This window comes from Anser anser (assembly GCF_964211835.1).
Source record: "Anser anser genome assembly, chromosome: 13".
NCBI classification, from domain to species: Eukaryota; Metazoa; Chordata; class Aves; order Anseriformes; family Anatidae; genus Anser; species Anser anser.
Genome location: NC_139734.1, coordinates 7,024,909 through 7,041,035, shown reverse-complemented (window position 1 = coordinate 7,041,035; position 16,127 = coordinate 7,024,909). Strand labels below are relative to the sequence as shown.

Below are 16,127 nucleotides of genomic sequence, written 5' to 3'. Positions count from 1 at the left end.
TTGCCGTGCTAAATGTCCCCAAATGCTGGGACTATGCCACACCACTGAGAGAGGAAATCCTGCTAACAGTTTTCACTGTTAATAATGAGAAAAGATTCCTACGCTCAGTTGCTCGAGTTAAAACCGTTTTCCCATTCAACTCCTTTCTGCATACATCCATTGAAATGCTTGCATTGGAAGCACAGGGGTGGCATTTAGAAGAACAACCCCCTCATCCCTACCTGCCATTAGGACCAAGTACAGACAAATGTCACAGAGATAACATTTGTTCAGCTTGGATTGTCTACAGTACCAGGTGATGAAGAACTGCCAGAACATTTGCATTGTGAATATTAGGTTTTTTTTAACATCTGGATTAGTAGGGGCTACTTTTCAAAGTGATATCCTTGACTGATTTGTCCAGATACTTCCAAAAGCAGCCACTACTGCTGCCTTCCTAAATGTTTCTTTCAGGTTTGTTCTGGTGAAAGACAGAACTGTGGTTTTATGAAGGGGAAGAAAATTTGGACGCCCTTTGGTATTACATGTTTGTGTTCCAAAGCATCAGACTCTTGAGGATTAAACCAGGATTAGGGCAGTTTGGCAGCTGGGGGCTTTACTCAAGATGCTGCAAAGATAACCGGACTCCCAGTCTCAGGGATTTACCCAGGAGCACACAGATAGAACGAAAAGCTGATGCATACTGATTTCAAGGGATTCCTCTTATTACAAAAAAATCACTCCATTCACTTCTGGCTCTGAAATCACACACCGTTTTCTGCTGGATGCTGCTGCTTTGGAAGTCCCAGTTTGGAGGGCTCTGGGAGGTGCTAGCTGGAAGGTGAGAGCAAACCGAGCTCCCTCTTGTGCTCGGGTGTGTATGGAATGGGTATCCCAGCACAGAGCAGGGAGTTCGAGCACACAAACAAGAAATTTCCTTCCTCTCTTTTCCACAGTGAATTTTTCCCAAGATATTGCCCACAGACCAGGCTTGTCTCCCTCCATCGTTTTAACACCTTTTTCACCTTCACATCTAGATACATTTGAGATTAGCTAGGACAAGATCCTGGTACAGCGATTTGGCTCTTATTTTTTCCCTACTACCATGTCAGACTTATCTTGACCTACATAGCTGGAGATGTTGGCATCTGTGTGTGGTGTGTGTGCATGAGCGTATGGGTGCATTTACCTCTGGGCCACCAAATGCAGCTTGAGGCATTGCAACCATTTTTAGAAGAGTCACAGCATCACCCCTAAAACGTTGGCCATAGACCAAAATGGATAATTACATTCCCCTTTATGATTTTAACTGGCTCTACAGTATTATTCTTGACTTCCCATCTAGAGCTGTCACTTTGCAAGACTAATAGCTGTTAAAAAGCTGTCCAAATTTATCCTCTTCTGTCCTTGGAGAATCAGTTTCAGCTCATACATTTATAGTGGCTTTTTCTACTCTCAAATATAAAATTGTTAGATCAAGTGATCACAAGAAGAAAGATCTTTCTCCTGATTCAGCAGTAGTTCAAAAAGCAGTGTCTAGGGCTCAAAGTCAGGGGGCAGTGCTCTGAACATGTGCTTGTTACTCACCTGCGGCGTTAGGCCCACTGCTACAGGAATAGAAAAAGGAAGAGGAGTAAACTGCCTCCCTGGGTGATTCAATACCCACGTTAGAGTTATTTTCACATCATAAATAAATCAGAACTGCACAGCTCTTTCTTTGGTGGACACCAGAGGGAGTTGGGTTTACTGGTCTCCTATTTTCACCCCTAAATTTGGATTGTTCCCATTTTTGGTTAATTTCTGTGTTTTGTAACCATGAAAAGTGGATACTTTTCCACTTACCCACTATTCTGCTGAGGTGAAAAGGAAAACACTGCCCTTTACAATGTAAAATGCATATGGGATCCAAACCTTTGAAACTCATTTCCCTACAGGATTTAAAGTGCCAAAGCTCAGAAAATCTGAAATAACTCTCTGATAATACACTCCGCACAGCCATAGACACATTCATGGTGCAGCTTTACAAGGAGCAAAGGAATGTCTTGTGTGAGTTTAGTTTAGGATATTAAAAAGAAAGTCGAGAGATGCTTTTGTGCACTTCAAAGCACTCTCTGGAGATAAGGACAAACGGCCAGAGGGTGTTATCAGTTTTGATCCTCAAAGTCATTAAGAGAGGACGGCGAAGAAAGTGATATTTGTTCCAAATGTGAGGGCTCAGAGTTCCTCAAGTGAATGGCTGCAGGGAAAGCAAAGAAATCTTGCAGGAGCATCTCTGCTATGGTGGCCTAGACCCTACTTTCTTGCTAGCAGTCCAAAGGAAGAACTAGAAATAATTAAAGCCACAACCCATGGATAGTTCTCCATAAGCCTGTGATGGCGCATCGTGGCAGGGAGAGGGGAGTGCCATATGGCTGGCTCCTCGTTAGCCAGGCCCTGTATAGAGGCAGGGCTTAGGATGTTTAAAGAGCACAAGCTGTTGAAGAGGTGTGTGAATTCAGCCCCCACAAGTGACTGAGCTGCTTCCTTTTTCCGTGTGGTGAAGCTCAGGACAAATGTTCCTCCCTTCTCCGTCATGAACCACCCCTTCCTTGTGCGTTTGCCAAGTGTCCTACCACACGCGGCTTCTCCAGGGTCTCCTACTGCACCGCACAGATTCCAGCGGGGCTCAGGGGAAGGGTTATGGGATCAAGGTGCTTCCCAGGACCACTCATAAGAGCGAGCTGGGGCCCAAAGGGGCTGCATCACCCCATTCTCTGGGGTTATATCAAAACAAAGCAAAACCCTGCAATCACAGCCCTATGAATGACCTGCTTCCGGTGCAAGTGTGCGCGTCCTGTCACCCATGGAAACCATAACTGAAAAGCTGAAAAGAAAGTAGGTGGTTGTGGGGCTGATTTGCAATGTCCTGGATGAATCTTCCAGGTCCTTCACTTTGGGCTCTTTGCTGATGTTGTCATACACAAACCTGTTTTTCACATGGGGAAGGAATGAGGAGAGAATTAACTGGGATGAGGTGATGTGAGATGAGACCAACAAACTAATGAGAGCACTTGTATGCTTGTCAGCATCACTCATGGCTAGAAGCTCCTTTGGTAACTATTCTGCCACAAATTATACACTTACCCACTACTTTCAAACCCCTCTGCTAAGCCTACCCTACATTCAGCATCTTTAATTTTTCTCTCTTTGCCTGGCAGATTGTGAGCACGCTAACTATGGAAAACAGCAGTGCATCGGGGATCTATTACTGTGTGGCTTCAAACAAGATTGGCGAAGAAGAGAGGAGCATTGAGTTCTACGTCTCAGGTAAGTAACGCAGGGACACTGCACAAAACCTAGGTGCTGCTGATGTGACTGACTGTAAAGTTGCGTACAGCTGGTGAGTGTGGCTAGAACTGAAAATCCCCGAGCGTTGTGTTTTCAAAGCTCTCCAAACCACACAGGGTCCAGTCTCTTCACCACGTGCAAGGTTTGGTCCTGCCAGCGCCCAGCTGAGTTTGACGTATCCAGCAGCAGACCTGATTCCCATTTTGCCTTTTCCAGCTATGGATTCAGGCCCCAAGTTTAGCTGCCTGGGTTTTAAAGCAACACTCAGGACAGCTGAGCACTGTCCTCACGAAACCTCTAGCAAAATCTCAGTCCTCTGTAGTCTTGCAATGGCCTAAAGCTTCTCTCTGACTCAGGAAAACGGTCGACCTCCAGTTAATTCAGTGGACATAGCAAAGGTGAGCAAGGCCAATATTCAGCCCTAATCCAGGGCTGATATCACTGGGAGCTGCTGTGACTTTAGATCCCTGCCTGAGCAATTAGCCTTTTCAGTGCCCTTTAAGGAGGGAGGAGGTGAACACGCTAGTGCTCCAAAGAACACAAATCCAAAAAAATATGTTCTTAACCTTTTAACACACGAATTCTTTAGTAGTGAGATCAGGACCTGCATCATGCTTTTAGGCGAAATGGGAGCTTAAAAAAGGCGAAGAGTCCAGGGACTGCCTTGTTCAAGTGCTTAACCAGACTAAACTGAATCACTTCTGTACTCACTTTCTGGATGAGTGCATGTTGGCTGGTAGAATTTGCATCAAAATAATTTTAAAACAAGGAGTGCAGAATTGCCCTGGAAGGTAAATGTCTCATTGTCACCATTTCTGTTCTTCCCCATGAAGCCAATTCCGAGGGCTAAGCTCACTCATGGCAACACTGCACCCCTCTGCCTCTTGTCTGTCCTGTGTTGTTTGACTCCGTTGCTCAAAAGCAGTTTAGCACATTTCAAACCAGAGTAACCAAGTGCTCACTAAAGCTCGTCACCATTCTTATTACACAGAAGTATCAATGTACCAGTAGCAAAATGTGATCCAAGGATAACGAAGCTGGTACCATATGGGGGAAGGATTTCACCTCCAGTTACAGCTTCTGTGTACTACCCAATGCCATATGGAGCCAGAAGGGAGTTTAAGCCCCAAAAAGACGTTCTCCAAAGCCCGAAGTCTTATTTATCTAAGAAAAAGTCCTTCAAGGGTCACCTTTGAGAGATAAAGCACAGACATAAGAGGTCCACACGATGCCTTTCAAAGCAAGCTGAAGACCAGCCATTTATTTTACCCTTCACTTCCAAGTGTGAGTCTTCACATGGGTTTATTTCTGCTCTGAGTCCTGCCAGATATGTTTGGATGGGTTACTCAAAGCAGCATGTTCCCGAGCTATTCACAGTACTTTGCAATACTCAGCGACTAAAGCCAGCGCTGCTGCAACTAAGCAGGCATTTAGCATAAGGGCAGGCTCACAGGGCTGGGACAATGGTTGCACCTTTCACGACTAAGTTTTATTTTCATTTTGTGCCTTTCTGAGAAGATTCTTTTAAAAGAAAATACTGAATTGGCACAAGTTATGTAGTCGTTGTGTTGTTTTTTTTCCCCACAATGAGGTAGAATTTCAGACTTTTTATTTTAAGATCAATGTATCAACATTCTGAGACACAAATGTTTTAATCATGCATTTTTAATTATGAAGGAAACGAATCACTAGACAAAATTCCTGACAGTGGCTATGGTGGAAGCATTTCACTTCCACCAAAACAGACGAGAAGATGAATAGGGCTTGGCTAGAGAGAGAGATTCTTGCCCGTGAAGAGAAGACTGGGGGTCGGTGCCGTTGTGGGGAAGAGGGAGACGCCAAATGAGCATGACTGACTTTTCTAAATGGTGTGTTTAAAAATAGTGCTGTTTAGGGATTAGAAAGAAATGCAGTCTTTCTAAATGCCGCCATCGTGATCCTAAAGTAGTTCACGTTGCAGTGGTACAACAGCAGCAGAGTGACCTGCTGCTGGCTTTCTTTATGCGATGGTCCACAGAGTAACGCGTGTTGCTCCAGGAGCGGCCAGGCTGCTGTAAGAGCTGCTCCCAAGGTCTGCTCCCGGGATGAAAACCAATGTTGTCTTCTACTGGGTGCACTTGGAGGAGGCCAAGCAACTGCTGGGTTGTGCTCACCATCTATTCTCAGCACTGGAGGGAAATTCGGGGACAGTTCCTGTGACACCAGCCGGGGCAAGCCCAAAAGCATAAAGCCCTGAGCATGCTTTGTATAAGCTTTGCCATGGCAGTAAAAGCTTTGCACCCCAAGTAAAAGCATGGGGTGGATGCTGGGCAGAGATGCTAGAATAACCTGTAACGTGACATGATCATAAATCCTGCCTCAGAATTTAAATTTTCACTTTTCCTGATGTACTGCTACAAAACTGACAGTTTGGAAACATCTGAATGAGCAGTAGGTAAGAAAAACAACTTCTAAAACTGCTAGACTCATTTGTTTTATGCAGATTGAACCTAAAAGCTGAGACAAAGGCCGAGCGGAACTTTGAGAGCGCAGAAGTGAGGTGCAGGCCTTTAGCGTGTGCCCAGCGCTTCGCAGTCAGCCGCTGTGCTCTGTTCCCTGCAGCGCAGCTCCAAGCTGTGGGACTCCACCAGTAGTTCAGCAGTTTGTTGGCTCTAAAGACCTGATTTCCCATTATCTCCACTGGCAAGCAGGCTGGTGGACCCTGAGTCGCTTTCAAGCTTTTCAGCAGAGTTTAGGTGAATTAACTTCTCCCTGCCAAGAAATCTGAAGATACCAAGGGGCTGAACTCTCTTCTTCCCTCAGAAGCCTGATCCTCCAGGGCTGAGATGTTTTGTCAGGGCACTGACGAGGGGAAGCTTAGTCAGGTGCTGCCCAGGCTGCACCTGCTTTGGGGGAAACGCCTGACTTCAGCCTGGTGCTTGCACCACCACCACGCTCCTTTCAGAGAAATGTATTTATCCCAGTGGAATAACGTCAACAGCCATTTTGTTTTTCCACTGCTCAGCCCCCTCAAAAACTCCTACAGACACTAGAAATAGCACTGCGATCTATTTTTAAATCCTTTCTCTGGAATCCATTTCAGTGCAGGGTCACCAGGGTTTGGAGATCACGCCGACAATGAGCCATGTAAGGGGGGCAGTGGGGTGAGGAACCCTGTCGTCCCGCGGCCACGCTGACCTCCCGGAGCTCCTTCTGCAGATGACCTGTGAGCGTCCCACTGAAGCTGGTCAAGGCAGCAGCAGCTCCAGTAGCACAGAAGTAGCGGCATTCTCCATCCTGCCCTGGCCTGACTGGTGTTTGTATTTGTCTTTGTGTAACACCCCTTACTGTTCCTTGCTGAAACAGCACCCGTCTCCCAGCCATCCTGCCTACCGCAGGTCTGGTACCAGTGTTCCCACTTCAGCCAGACGACTATTTTGTCACGGGTAGAGGCAGCGTGGGCATCCATCAGATGCTCACAACAGCTCCGTGTCATTGCCCAACCCTGCTGGTGCACCAAAGGGTGCTCAAGGCTGCCCGAACCCTCCCAGTGCAGCCAAAAGCTGAGCCGGTGCCCTCCGGAGGTACCCTCTGCCACCAACGGGTATTATTTACCTTCTAATCTCTGCTCTGCACCTTGGAAAGAGCAACTGTATATCACTGGAGGTCCACAGTAAATCAAATTCAAGCCTTTGTATAACTGTACTACAAACAACAAAATGGGATCCCACCCATCTGAAACCTCTGAATATTCTTGGAATATAAATGAAGTATGATAAGAATAACAAATAATAACAAAAGCCCCTTATCTGATTGCAAAAACAACTCAGAAAAATGGAATTAAGGATTTCTACCAGAAAGAAAATACTATATTTCAAAACTGAGATAAGAATCGGCGATCAGATATTGGAACAATGTATGAACTGGGCTTTTCTACAACTGCTTACCACTCTCAGTCTGCTTATTCCTGACATGTTTACAGGATTTATGAAAAGCTCTGTGCTGCTTCAGATGTAGGGCTCACCCCTTCTTTTTCTCACTCTCCCTACATGTGAATGCCTGATGGAGACCCCCCCCCCCCCCCCCCCCCAGGCAGAGGGATGGAATTTGGGCAGGAGCAGGAGTTTTGAATTACCCAGATTATTGTGCAAAGCACAGGAAATTAAAACCAATTAATTCCTTGTAAATACAAATGGAGCCAGACTTTCTTTTGATTTATGCTGACTTTTTACCTTCTCCCAATGGCTCATTTCCCTGTTTTGTCATGGAATCCCACACAGTTGAGAGTGAAATTCGCGGCTACTACACTGTAATACAATACGAAAGACAAATGTTTGGTGACTGCTGATAAAAGAGAAAAGGCCCCACGGTGCATACTTTTGGCCAAGTTATTAGGAGTCGGTTAAAACACTGTATCTGTTCAGAGAGAGGAAGTTAATCACTGCTCAGGTTCAAGATTGTGTAAGCAAAGTAGTCTAGGAGATGAACTAACTTATAATGTGCTCTCGACGCTGCCGTTACTCCCCAGACAATCCAGGTAGGAGGAGAAAAGAGAGAGGAGAGCAAGAGAGACTGTTTTTTTCCTCTTTTTCCTTTCACTGTAATGAAAATCAATGAATATTCTATTGGAGCTGAAAGAGCTTCTTGAAAGACTAACCAGATGGCAGAGAATAGCACAGATTCCAGCTAAAAATATTCAAAATGCTAAATAAAAAATGTCAGTAGAAGAAGTGATAAGAAAAACAAGCCCGACCACTGCTCCCAGAATGGTAAATTGGCAGAAAAAGCCCTGTGCTAGCGAAGTCCAGCAGCAAGGTGAAACTGTTGAGCATCCCTCACAATTTCAGCTTGGAAATTAGCACATTGGGAACTTGCCCTGAAATGACAGAGACCTCCGGGTGCTCCAGCCTGCGCTGTCACTGCTGTGCATGATACAGTGCCTTACACAAGACAAGCTCTACTTCCCCTCGGGGCTTTCTTCCACTGCCATTCATGGCAACTCGACCTGCAAAACAAAAGGGGTTACAAGTTGCATCACTGAGTTCTCCTGAAGAAAACCTCCCTGAGAGGCAGAAGCAAGGGCAAGCAGGGCTGCCATCCCATCCACTTAGGATTAGTCCGCCTTGATGGCTTGCAGAGCTGCACAGTGTTTTACTCTGGGTAACACGACCAAGCTCCAACCCCACCACTTTACCTAGAATCCGTTCATAGTTCCCCTGCGATCCAGCACTAAGGCTCACAGGGTAATTCAGGCTGGAAGGATTCTCAGAAGGTCTCCCAGACCACTGAGCTTACTTAAGGACCAAAAGATCCATCTGCTTTATTTCTGAAACTCTTGCAGGAGCTAAGAGCAAATGCTTAGAAAAGCAAACAAGAAAAAGGCAAGTAAAGAGGGCACTTTATTTTGCTTCAACGGGTGCTAGAGAGATGCTGCTCCTACCACATCCCATTGTTTTCACTGGACCTTAATTCTTCCTGTTTCGGGAATTTCTGCTGGCCTCAGACTTTCCCCCCTTTTTGATAAGCATCACATTGGCATGTCGGAACCACAAGACATCAGACGAGAAGAATGGTGGTATTACACACGTCAGCTTGAGCACGCAGCTAGCACTAAGTAAGAAAGAGAGCAACTGAGCCTAACAAAACACTGCATAAAGTAAAGTGAAATTTCATGAAAAAGAAAGAAAGGAAAAATAACAATTCCCACTGCTGTGGCCTGCGGGGTCTCTTCTCTTTTTGGAACTTTTGTAAAACATTTCTGGTGCTAGTCATTAAAAACCATGAAGCAAAGCTTACTGGTTCTATTCCAGATGACTTGTGAAGAAGAGAGACTTCTAACCACATCTGAAAGCTCCTTCGGGGCTCTGGAGTGTATATAATATATGGTTTATTATAAGGTAGATTGGTTATTTCAACAGCCTTGCTATTTACTCTCAACTGTAGCTTCAACGGAGCTTTTTGCAAGAGTTTGCAGTGTGAGCCCCTGGCCAAATTCCAGCTCCCATGTGGAGTTTGTCCGATTGCAAGTGCAAAGTGTACTTGCTCGGCTTTAACTTCTGTCCCCCCCAAAGTACCACCCGTTTCAGCCCAGCTTGAGAAAGCATCTTATTAACAGCCCAGTACTGAAGCAACAGTCTATCGGATTTATTGCAAGCACCATTCGTGTTCAGAAGGTAAGCCAGAACTAGTCCTCCCAAACAGCCCCACCATCCCAGTACCACGCCTGGTAACATTTCTAAGGGATTCCTCACAACTCTCCATTTCCACTGCTTCTAAATCCTGACCTGACAGACAGAACACAGATCACTGTGGTTATCAGTGCATTTTCATTAGTCTATTGGTATATAGATGACTGAAACTAACAGAATAAAAAGGGAAAAGAGTATGTTGCAGACATAATTTAATTGTAGGTCTCTGGCAGCTAATGCAGAAATAGGAATTATCTGTAGGCCAGATTCCGGCACTCGACTCAGAAACACTTTTTATTGTCTTAAAATGGATTCAGTTCAGCACTTCAGGAAAATTGATTTTTTTCTGAAGTGAAAAGTTACTAAAAATATAGCGAGAAACTGCTTATTCTGTTGTGGATAGATTGGACTTGTGCCTCCAAGTACTACTCGACTAACTTACAGCCTCAAGGACTTACACATCATTAGATTAGTTAATCCTTCCACTGATCAAGTAAATATCCACAGGATGAAAGTAAATATCCACATCACTGAAATAAAAGAGAATTGGGAAGATTATTCGGTGGTGAAGAGAGTGTTACTTGTGAGAAATCGGGAGAGGTTTCTTTACCATTATGCAACTGCACTTTCAAGCACTGAGAGCAGACAGAAAGGTCTCATGAACACATTTGTCTACCTGCATAGCAGAGTCTCCTAGTCCATCAACTACTTCTATATAAAAGCTTTCAATTAATTACTTGAAAATGGCATGATTAGAGTACTGAGGGTGAAAACTACCCCAGGTTGGAGCTCTGATGGGCAAGGTACAGTCGCTTACTCAATGCACAAGCACGAGTGCCCGTCTGCGCATGCCAACGCAGGTCTCACTGAAATGGGCTTATTGCATTAGGGCTGCTCTTTGACATCCGACCATCAAGCTGCAGACAGGCAGCCAAAATGTTCTCAGGTGTGACTGAACTGTGAACGTGTTTTCTCTTCCTCCCAGATGTGCCGTTTGGGCTGCAAACAGACCCACAGGTCACAACCATTGTGGGGAACGACGTCCAGCTGACCTGCCGGGCCTCCAAGTACATCTACAGCAACCTGGCCTGGTACTACCCCTCCTCGGAGGCGGCTCCCGGTGACTTGGTGATCAAGAAAACTGACAACTACTCCATTTCTTTGACGTTGGTCATTGCTAACGTCACGAAGGAGCACGGTGGCCTCTACAAGTGCAGAGCTCAGAACCAGCACAACAGCACGGACACGCTGGAGCAGCACACCCAGCTCCTTGTCAGAGGTGGGTCCTGCCAGTTGGCAACCAGCAGTGGGAAGGGCATCAGTCTGCCAGAGGGGCTGAAATGCTCTGCATCTGCAGCTCCCTTTGAGGCTTTGCAAAGCAGAAGGTGGTCAGCATTTCTTAGAGACAGTCCTAATACACACTGTGGTTTGTTTTTTTCATGTTACTGAGTGAGGTTTGACTCCTAGTCATGTATATAACTCACCCAGCCGTTGTTGGTTTCATATGAAATATTCGCCTTACACAGAAAGGTGATTTCAGCAGCTTTTACCTCCCTAACTCCATGCTGGGTGCAGACTTAGCCCTGAATGAGCAGAAAAGACATCGCCCTCATGTTACTGACAGCCCATCTCTATCACTTGGGACTGCCACCCCAGATCTGTATGACTCTGGGATAAGACCACCCATTTACAGCCGCCAGGATGGTGTAGATGCCTAAACAGCTTTGGACCCAGCTGATATCACCACAAATGTTACCGGTCAGGTGTATACTCAAGTGACATGTACCATTCTTCTGGGTGAGTGGGATGCACTTCACTAGAGTTACATACGCCCAAACCCCCACCTCTTTTATTGTCATCAAATAGTGATACTACAGATCCCGAAGCCTGGCTTCTTTGGCTCTGCTACTAAGGGCAAGGCAGTTCTCCCAGCACTGCACAGGCAGAAACTCACGGAAAACTAGTGAAGTTTCTTCTGCTTCATAAAGGAGAAAGTGAGAGTGATCAACTCGAAGCCTTCTCAGGAAAAAAAAAAAAAGTGCTGCTGAGAAAGTGCACCATTCTTCTCCTGGTGAAATAAAACCCAAAGCACAGAAACAGGGCAGAACTAAATAACCAGAAGCAAGCCGGGGTGCAGAAAACAGGGTCCTTTAGAAGCTGGGTTGGACGGTGATTTCTAAATTGGCTTCTCCACTTACATTAATGGGTAATGAGGCACTGAAGGGACAGCTATGCTGCCGTAAGCACTTGTCACTTAGGTAAAAAGCAGGCCGTGCAGGGCTGGTTTCATTCTCATTTAAGTGAAGGAACACATTTCCCATGCAGTCTCCTCCCCAGAGCAGCCAACGGCGCTCTCGCAGCCCCTTCCCCTCCACGCAGACACACACACACGTGCTCGCCCACGCCACAGCTGTGGCTAGCATGGCTCTGATACCTGAGTGGGAGGTGATTTATTTTAAGAAATGGCAGGAGCACCTGCCTCTTCCTGCAGCGTGGAGGAAGGGAAAGAATCTCACCGCTACCTTACAGCACGCTCGCGGCTTGGCTTGTCCTCACTGCTGGCACCAGAGCCACCTGCCAGCAGCAGCTGACACGGAGGCACCGGGCTTTTTCTGCGCTCTGCAGTCAGGCGATTTGCTTCTCTCTCCCCTGGCAGATATTTTTATTCGTTTAGTCAAATTTCTGCCTACACAGACACCTACACATGATGGCTACGGGAAAAACACAGCTAAACTGGGAATACAGCCATGGGAGAACTGGAATCTTAATCACACTCCTGTGAGAATTACTGGGGTCTGTTATTTGTCTGGCACATGGCGGAGATGCAGTTCTTCTCAAGAACATATACAAAGTCACCCCTCCAAACCAATTCTCCTTCCCCTACACAAACTAGCTTTTAAATAGCTCTTTTAAATGTATTAACACCCATCAGCTATTCTCCTTATTGATGGCTTTATATATATTTTTATACTGTGCTAGCGATTTTATTCAATTGCTTTCCCATGCCTTTTATAAATGAGCATAACCTATTCTGTTCTATAAAGAGGAGATTAACATGCTGTGTAGTAAGTAGATAACCCCTCTTGTGGTGGAGGATGACCCAAAATCCTCAGAACTGGTTCCTCTTTGCCTCCTCCCTTCTTGTTTTGTATTCACTCTGCATTTGCTCTTCCCACTCACTGTCCTCTGTTTCCTTCAGAGGCTGAGAAACTCAAGGAGGTTCCAGCTGGAGCTGAATCTACACTTAGGCACTTTGAAAATAAGCCAAATGAACTCCTCCCATAATCTTTTGTGGGATTTTTGCTACCACTCATCAGCAAATCTTTGCCACTTCCAGCAAGGCCATGTGGCTGGCCAAAGGGGAGAAGATGGCAGAGCTGTGGGAGATGCCTTCTGAAATGTTACTGTGCATTGTTTTCCTTTGTGACTACAGCAAAGGCAGCGCCATATGTTATCCAGAATCTGACCGACCTGGAGGTTAACATCAGTGGCAAGATCATTCTGGAGTGCAAAGTCAGCGGAACGCCAGAGCCTCACGTTACCTGGAGGAAGAACGGCCACCCCATTTCAGCAGCCTCAGGTGAGCGCAGTCGCTTCCAGTGCGTGCGGCAGCACCGTAGCCGGTGCGTGACAGGGGGCTTGCAGGACTGCCACAGACAAGCACGGGACTTGCACCTCCATGGCTGAGTCAGGATGACGTGTGTGACCTGAGAGAACACCAGCACAGATCCGAATGTATCAAACCTCTGCAGTAGTCTCTGACTTGGACTTGAAGGTTAAAGCTGCCAACCAGCTGCAACCCAATGCCTGCTTATGCAGCTTTCCTTCTGCATGTGGTCGTGTTCATCTCTGCGGAGTCAGCCAGACAGTCTGCATGCATTAGCATAGCATTAGTGGAACCAAGGAGCACAGCGTGCTGCTCTTCAGTCTGTTTGTGTATAAAACCGGGAGGGAGAGCATACCTGCGGGGTGGGTCTGAAAGCACAGCCCTGAGCAGCCAGATGGCCGTGGTGCCTGATCACAGTGCTTTGCAGCAAGCTGTGGGCAGGCAGCTAGCCATCAGGGCAAGCCGTGCCGTGGCACATCACACGTCCTTTCTTTTTCTCCCACAACACAGTAATGAGAACGTGCTCCCAGTTCAACTGGTACAGCAGCCACCATGAGCAGGGAGCATGGGCTCCTCCACCCGAGCCTGGAATTCCTTCTCATCTCTCTGTCCTGAGATCTCCTATAAATTCTTGAAGGAACTGTGTCAGTAGCTAGTCCTGTGACTTTAATTATGCTTCCTGGACTAGGTAGGAAATCCAGGATCATACATAATTCAGATCAGACTGCTCTGAGCAGAAACCCTTTACAGCTACTGAAATTTTATAAATAATTCTAGAGGGACAAGCATGTAACATCCAACCGATGGAAACATAAATAAAATATTTGGAAAAAACACCTCAGGGTAAATATTTCAGCTGAGTGCATGGTAAGTTATGTGCAGTACTCTTGTTAACAACAGCAGGATTCATGGGCAGAACACCAACCAACGCAAAGTGTCCTTCCCTTTTGGATTCAAAGCCCAGTGTGTTTTCCTGTTTCTGCCCCAAACATATCCCTAGTGAGACAGAGAAGCTCTCAGTTTCGTGCCACAAAATCAGGAAAATTACACGTGGAGAAGCCTCACATAGGCCATCCATAGGCCACCTCTCTCTTGGCACTCCACCTCTGCCCCTGGCCTTTTGTGAAGCCAGGATGGCTCCATGCAGTGATTTTGCCAGGGATGCATATAACCTGATCCCCATGTTCCACATGCTAGAGCTCCCATCACTTCCCACAGCCTCCAAAATGTTGGCTTTCTCCAGCAGTTTCTTTGAGTTCCCTTTCTTCCAGTATATCCCGTTGCTATCAGAAAACCTCTTTCCATCACTTCACAAACTTCCATAAAAGTTTTGTCAGGCTCTGTCTACTCATCATAAATAAACAGCCACATTTGCTGTAGGTTAAGTGATACCCAAGCAATCTAAACAGGTATTGAGGTGAAATAAAGTGTCAGGTTGTTGCCAAACCACAAGGAGGAACATGGAATTAAAATGGCTCCTAACAACAGCGTATATCATGCCTGCATGGATGGGAGCTCATTTTCAGTGCTCTGCCTCCTCCAAGCATTTGTAGGAGGGTTGATTGTTGTAACAAAATTAACCTAGATCCCTCACTACAGGAATTTCCATGGAAAATAATACCCTGGTCATTGAGCGAGTGAAGAAGGATGATGAAGGGCTCTATGAATGCAAGGCATCCAATGACATGGGCCAAGACAGTACATCAGCCTTCATTAAAATACAAGGTGAGGTCTAAGCCAAGGTAAAACATATATTGTGCTGGACTGATGAGAACTTATTGTTCAGCCAAGGAGTTTGGCTACATTTAAAATCCATCTGTACATTTAACCCACAGGTTCTGAAGAGAAATCCAACATCGAAGTCATCATTTTGGTCTGCACCGGTCTAGCAGCTACCCTCTTCTGGCTTCTTCTGACCCTCTTCATTCGGAAGCTGAGAAAAGTAAGAGAGCTTCCATACTGTGCAAAGGCTCTGCTTTTGGGCCCTCTTTAAGTGTAGCATCAGTGTTTAGGGCTGAAGTCAAGTCGGTGTGAATGTTTGGGACAGACAGTAGAAAAAGTGCAAAACATTCCAATGAAATTTAAGTCCAAGATTTCTGCTGACAGCCCGTTGGCTTTTCAAAAGATCACTTGTACTTGTGAGCCTTCTACCCACTTCCACAGTATCAGAAAATCAGGCTCTTCCTTTTTTATGAGACAAGCTTCCTTGCAAGATTAAGAGACAGAACAAATCCTAAATCCCCTAAAATGAGGGCTTGATTTCAACAGCTGTACAATAAGATTTCTCTGAAACATAGATATTGAAGGGAGCCCTGTTTAATGAAAGATTCTAGGATGTTTACTCTAGAAATGAGCCCAAACCACACGGCTTATTTTATCTCCATGCCCTGGTATTCTTTTACTTCCCTTTAGTGACCCAAAAAGCTAAAATTTCAGTAAAGTTTCAAGGAATTTTGCTCTGTTTTTAAATTGTAAACAAAATGGCAACCACAGCTCTCTGCTCTGAAGCTCACCCAAACTGCAGTCTTAGTGCTGATACCTGATACTTGAAAAAAATTTCCCCTCCTACTGCAAATACAGTAATCAAATTCATGTTTTTCCTCCTTGTCTCAGATTTTAAAGAGTTGTGGAGAACAGTGAATTTCCTATTATATTCCACACCCATGCGAGTCTGTTCACAGGTTCCACCAAATCCCAGTTTCTCACTGAGCAGCATTAGGAGTAGCAGTTTTCACCGTTTCTCGACCACTTTTAATTTAAAAGTTAATGAATTTAATATTCAATTTAAAATTAGCATTAAAGCAATAGCTACAAAGCTGATAGCTGTGCAGAACCAGCCTGTTAAACAAAAAGCTGCTGAACTGTGAAAATGCAACAGAACGTGCTCCATAGGGTGCCAGGAAGTGCAGCTCACAGAGTGCACAGGGAAATGCACTGAGCTCCAGTAATAGATACACCTAGAAGACAATCATTGATTTTGTGTCCTCAGAGTGTTTACCAACATTAATCCATGACTATTCCCAACACCGCTGAGAGGCAGGCGTACA

General features: G+C 45.6%; 2 protein-coding genes across 8 annotated transcripts in view; one reads left to right on the top strand and one right to left on the bottom strand.

The window, feature by feature from the left end:
- Positions 1-16,127, bottom strand: part of LOC310880783 (uncharacterized protein) — a 302,960-nt gene that overhangs the window by 152,269 nt on the left and 134,564 nt on the right. The gene's annotated exons all lie outside the window — the stretch shown is intronic.
- Positions 1-16,127, top strand: part of LOC310880776 (vascular endothelial growth factor receptor kdr-like) — a 137,059-nt gene that overhangs the window by 84,813 nt on the left and 36,119 nt on the right. For all 3 annotated transcript variants that reach the window (XM_083797100.1, XM_083797098.1, XM_083797099.1), the window contains exons 12-16: positions 3,177-3,285; positions 10,459-10,752; positions 12,907-13,053; positions 14,680-14,805; positions 14,916-15,022. In XM_083797100.1, the coding sequence (XP_083653226.1) occupies positions 3,177-3,285; positions 10,459-10,752; positions 12,907-13,053; positions 14,680-14,805; positions 14,916-15,022 (783 nt within the window). The remainder of the gene's footprint in view (positions 1-3,176; positions 3,286-10,458; positions 10,753-12,906; positions 13,054-14,679; positions 14,806-14,915; positions 15,023-16,127) is intronic.